The 6,000-nt window shown below is 38.0% G+C and overlaps 1 protein-coding gene across 1 annotated transcript; it reads left to right on the plus strand.

Annotated features, from left to right (window-relative positions):
* The first annotated feature begins 441 nt into the window (after nucleotides 1–441).
* On the plus strand, nucleotides 442–4,330 carry LOC122417462 (uncharacterized). The gene is made up of 2 exons (XM_043430978.1): nucleotides 442–1,541; nucleotides 1,619–4,330. The coding sequence occupies exons 1-2, from the start codon at nucleotides 442–444 to the stop codon at nucleotides 4,209–4,211; spliced, it is 3,693 nt and encodes a 1,230-aa protein (XP_043286913.1). The 3' UTR covers nucleotides 4,212–4,330.
* Nucleotides 4,331–6,000: the final 1,670 nt, after the last annotated feature.

Here is a 6,000-nt window from a genome sequence, read left to right on the forward strand (position 1 = left end):
AACATAAAAGAAAAAAATTCAACAGACTTGCATTTCTAGCACCACATTTTTCTCCCCTCCGCCTTGTTAACAAAAAAAAGAAAAAATTGTTGACTTCACGGGGAAAAAAAGCAGCAACATTTCTTCGTGATAGCAAAGGAAGAAAAAAAATTTGAAACTAATAGATTTACATCGCTATGTCTGCATCTTCCCATTCATATTTTAAACTCTCACCTTATTAAGAAAAATGGCTTTGTGGAAAAAAAATAAAGTAGCAACATTTTCAATGTTTTTCATGCTAACATAGAAAGAAAATATTCAAATAAGTTTACATCAATACTCTCACATTTTTTTTTTTTTTTTTTTTTAATCGTAAATATATAAGAGAGATGATCATGATTTTGTTAGCAACATTTTCAAAGTTTTCACACTTTGCGACGGATCGTCTTCGAGTCAACAACCATGGCTCAAACCAACGGTATCGATATTGAAAGACTGTTACGTGAACAAGTAGCTTCCATAAAGTCGGTGGAAGAATATAATTATTGGGAAAAACAATGTCTCGAATTTATTGAATCGTTGGAAGAGCAAGTTGCACCGAATAAACGCCCTCGATTGAGCACGGGATATCAGCACTCTGTAACTGCGAGAATAATACGCTTGCAAGGGTTACTGGAAGTCACACGTTCACAGTTTCAACATACCGGCGCAGGACTAAACGATCGAGGATTAGTCTGGAAAGAAATTGATTCGGCGTTCGCAAATCGCGTAGTGACTGGCGCCGTAATCAATCGAAATTACATTGTACCACGCCAGTTCTTGAAGGATGCATACGAATTGGTTGAAAAGCGAGTGAAAGACTGTATAGTAAAATTTAATAGCATTAAAGTTAATACGGAGTTCAATGCCGAGTTTGCTACGGGTGATCGGCGTGCTCATAAAAGTATCAATACGGCTAATGTGGAACTTTTTCAAACGTCGAATGTAAAAGAGTGGTATGAAGAGCGAGTGATGGAGCCCACTTTGGCATCACTCGATGAGTTTCAAGAATGTGATAGTGGATGGACATTGGTTTCAATCACCAATCTCACTGTAAATATTAATAAATATAATCCAATGCGTGCGGGATGTCACATTCGATTGCCGCGAAAAATAATGTTGAAGAGAGCCGTTGTCAACGTTAAATCAAATGACAACGCATGTTTTGCATGGGCTGTGGTTGCCGCTCTCCACCCAGCTGAACAGCATGCTGATCGTCAAAGTTCGTATCCCCACTACTCGACGATTCTGAATCTTCAGGACATTGACTTTCCGATGACACTGAATCAAATTAAAAGATTTGAACAATTGAACGATGTCTCGATAAATGTGTATGGTATAACGAAAAGTGGTATTGCACCTCTTTACATTACCAAGTGGAAAAGAGGGAGACACGTCAATTTGTTGTACATTGAAAACGAGGAAGGGGACAGAATTGGCCACTTTACACTGATTAAAGATCTATCCCGCTTAGTGAGCAGCCAACTGAGCAGCAAGAATCATAAAAAATATATTTGTGATCGGTAAGTAAATTTCTATACTCATATGTGCGACATTTTTTTTTTTTCCCCTCAAAAATATATTCATGATCATTTTACAGGTGTTTGCAGTATTTTTCAATGGAGAGCAAGCTACGAGCTCATGAGGTGGATTGTGGCAAGATGAATGATTGTGCTATACGATTACCGGCGGAAAACGATAAATGGTTGGAATTCACAAACCATAATCGGAAGGAGCGCCTACCATTCATCGTTTATGCTGACCTGGAGTGCGTATTAGAGAAGACTGGTGAGAGAGAAAGAGAGATGAATAGGCAGCACCATCATAAAGTTTTTAGTATAGGCTTTTACGTTAGCTGTTCATACGACTCATCATTATCGGGATATTATTCACGTCGTAGTGAGGATTGTATTGGGTGGTTCGTTGAACAGTTGAAAGAATTGGCACTCCGCGTGGAAAAAATTTTACTAACGAATGTCCCGATGAAGGAATTATCGCCAGCGGAATGGAAAAAATTTCGAGAGGACGTAAATTGTCATATTTGTGAAAAACCCTTTGTTGAGAAAGAACAACGTGTACGCGATCATTGCCATCTAACGGGGCAGTTTCGAGGTCCGGCTCATGGCAATTGCAATTTAAATTACAAAAATTCATTTTTCATTCCAATTGTTTTTCACAATCTATCGGGCTATGACGCGCATTTCATAATAAAGGAGGTGGCCACAGCGTTTGAGGGGAAAATCGATTTACTCCCTTTAACAAAAGAAAAATACATTTCTTTTTCAAAAACAGTTAAATCATCGTCACATGACTATAGGAAACAGATAAGACTCCGTTTCATTGATTCATTCAAATTTATGAGTTCGAGTCTTGATAAATTAGCATCGCTCCTATTGATTGACCAACTTAAAGTTTTAAAATCACAATTTTCAAATATTTCACACGATGATTTCACTCTTTTGACGAGAAAAGGAGTCTTCCCGTATGAATACATAGACTGTTTTGAAAAATTAAATGATACAGAGCTTCCACCTCGGGATGCTTTTTACAGTTCTTTAGCAGACACAACAATTTCTGAAAGTGAATATCAACATGCACAAACAGTTTGGGAGCGATTTTCAATTCAAACGCTGGGGGAATATAGCGATCTTTATTTGAAAACGGATGTCCTTTTACTGGCAGACATTTTTGAAAATTTCCGAGTTAGTTCTCAACAAAGTTATGGACTTGACCCAGCATATTATTTCACTCTCCCGGGGTACACCTGGGATGCTATGCTTAAATTTACTGGAATAAAATTTGAACTACTCACCGACATTGATATGGTATTGTTTATTGAGAGAGGTATACGCGGGGGTTTAAGTCAATGTTCGAGGAGATATGCACGTGCAAATAACAAGTACATGGAATCTTTCGATCCATCACAAGCTTCCACATACCTTATGTACTATGATGTAAATAATCTGTATGGAAGTGCAATGAAAACGTCATTACCATATCGAGATTTTGAGTTTCTCGAAGACATCTCGAACTTTGATATAAACTCTCCAGATCCGACAAAAGGTTATATACTGGAAGTTGATTTGGAGTATCCAGCGCACTTGCATGACAAACACAAAGACTTGCCTTTTTGTCCTGAACATGGAAAACCACCGGGTAAGAAACAAGAAAAGTTACTTGCAACCGTTTTCGATAAAGAGCGCTATGTTATCCATTACCGAACTCTACAACACTGTCTAAGTCATGGGCTCATACTCAAAAAAATACATAGGATATTGCAATTTGCTGAAGCTCCATGGCTGGCAGGCTACATTGATCTGAACACACAATTGCGAACGCGTGCAACGAATGATTTTGACAAAAATATGTATAAACTAATGAATAATGCAGTTTTCGGTAAAACGATGGAAGATGTGCGCGAACGTAAAAATGTTTCATTGTTAACAGAGTGGGATGGTAGATATGGAGCGGAAGCGATGATTGCAAAACCGAATTTCCACAGTCGCAGTATCTTTGCTGAAGACTTGATAGCCGTTGAATTGCGTAAGCTTGAGGTGAAATTTGACAAACCAATATACGTAGGCATGTCAATTCTCGATATATCGAAAACATGGCTGTATACGTTTCATCATGAGTTTATGACTCCAAAGTATGGGGATAAATGTTCAGTAATGTATACAGATACAGATAGTTTGATATATGAAATTGAGTGTGATGACGTTTATCGAGATATGCGCGAAAATATCTCCAAATTTGATACGAGTGACTATCCCATTGACAATGCTTACCATATTCCGCTTGTCAATAAAAAGGTTCCGGGTCTCATGAAGGACGAGAATAATGGATCCATTATGACGGAGTTTGTGGGGCTCAGGTCAAAAATGTATGCCACGCGTGTCGAGGGTAAAAAAGATGTAAAGAAGGTCAAGGGTGTGAAGAGCAATGTTGTTGCGAAAACAATAAACTTTGACGATTTTGTAAAATGTTTAAACGAAGAGACTGAAGTGACACGTTGCCAATCAGCAATTCGTTCAACATTACATCAGGTATATACCATCTCAGAAACAAAAATTGCCCTGAGCCCACATGATGACAAGCGTTATATTATACCGGGGACGGTGGAGACATTGCCGTGGGGTCACTACAAGATCCCCATGTACTCAAACATTTCCGAAGAAGAGATGCAGATTTAATATCTGTCAAAAATTTGATATAGTTGAAATGTAAATATGTATGTAAGCGTGAGAGAGAGAGAATATTTTTGTTCAATATTGTACATTTTTGTGTCGAATAAAAAGAACCAGGTCTACAAGCCCCTTTTTTTTTCATTCTACCTGCTTTTCTAAACTCAGACCTCTACAATATAAGGCTTGAGCATACGAGTCTCGAGAATTGGAGGGGTATGCTATAGAAAGAAAAAAAAATCAGCAAGTCCTTTTTTTCACATTTTTTTTTTATTTTTTTCATTTTTACACATCATCCTTATTTATCCAACTATTGTGAGCGTCATCAAAACCTAACCATTTAACAAGCAACTGACTACCACGTTTTTTCAATACTTTTTCTACAAGATATATATCAGGATATTTAACAGGAAGTAGCTCTTGTTCGTAGAAACTGCCTGCAATAGGCTCCTCTTGATAATCTTTTATATTATATGTGACTGGATTGGTTTTTCTCACTTGATATATTGTGAAAATTTCCGTTGTCCAGTTTGGAGTATAACCTTTCTCAAATACATTCTTAAATTTACTTATACGCACTTTATCTCCAATTTTTAATTTAGCTCGCTTCTTTCCCACGGCAGTTTGATTGAAAACATTACGCAATAGTTGTTTCTCATTCGTTGCGTCAACATCTTTCGGTTTCATTCTAATCGTATGATGTATAGTATTATTATATTTTGTAATTAACATATCAAGAATATCGATCCATTTCCAGTTTCCGCGAGAACTAAATTGAATCCACATTTTATTCTTAAGTGTACGATTGAAGCGCTCACAAATTGATGCTTTCAAGTTGCTAAATGTAGAATACAAGTGTATATTATACTTTTTCATCAGAGCCTTAAAGTTCGTATTATAAAATTCTTTTCCTCGATCGACGTGAAGATTTTTCGGTATGCGTCCTTTGCTGAGAATCGTCTCCATTGCAGCACTCACATCTTTTCCACTTTTACTCTTCAACGGTGCAGCCCAGGCGAATTTGGAGAATATATCGATGACGGTGAGGAGAAATTTATACTTGGAGTTGTGTTGTTCATATGCAGACATATCTACAAGATCAGCTTGCCAAGTCTCATCCAGGCCACGTATATCCACATGTCGACGTGGATAATTCCGCCGAGCTGGCTTATGCAGTTCTTCAACCACCGCAAGCTTCTTTTCACTCATTTTTTTTTCTTCTCCCCCCCACGGTCCTCATCAATTGCTGAAGATAAGAGTCTGGAGGACTTTTCACTGACTTATCATTAGATGATCTCGTAAAAGCTTCATATCATCATGAAGTTCTGAGATTTCTCTCTTTATATTATCAATTTTTTCACGGAGATAGGCGAGCTCGGTTCTCACACGCTTTTCTGCAGCCGCCACATTCGATTCACACTTTTGATTCGTTGTATGAGTCACACTATGAGTTATAGAATGAATGTGTTTACTGAATGCTTCGAGTGTTACAACATCTCGAGCATTTACTGGCTCGCCAACGTTGCTCAGTCGTTTTCGGTCCAAGTCGTAATGACCGTCTGATGTAATTTTGAATCCAGCACCTGGTTTACCCGGAGGCCCTGCACCACGTCTACTCAACTTTCGTCCAAACACATCGACGCTCATGTTGGGAATGTCGATGAAAGCAAGCTGTCACGCGTTAATAAATGATTTCAGCTTCACGCAACTCCTCGATAATCGATATAATTTCATTAGAATGTGATGAATTTCCAGCAGCTTGCGATGCGAGCAATAAGCGAAGACGATCCACTAGTTC

This window comes from Venturia canescens, chromosome 10 (assembly GCF_019457755.1).
Source record: "Venturia canescens isolate UGA chromosome 10, ASM1945775v1, whole genome shotgun sequence".
Classification (NCBI taxonomy): Eukaryota; Metazoa; Arthropoda; class Insecta; order Hymenoptera; family Ichneumonidae; genus Venturia; species Venturia canescens.

Excerpts from the sequence above, each read along its gene's own strand:
- LOC122417462 (XM_043430978.1), top strand. The coding sequence starts at position 442 with ATGGCTCAAACCAACGGTATCGATATTGAAAGACTGTTACGTGAACAA. Across the intron at positions 1,542-1,618 it reads AAAAAATATATTTGTGATCG|GTGTTTGCAGTATTTTTCAA; the intron begins GTAAGTAAATTT and ends ATCATTTTACAG.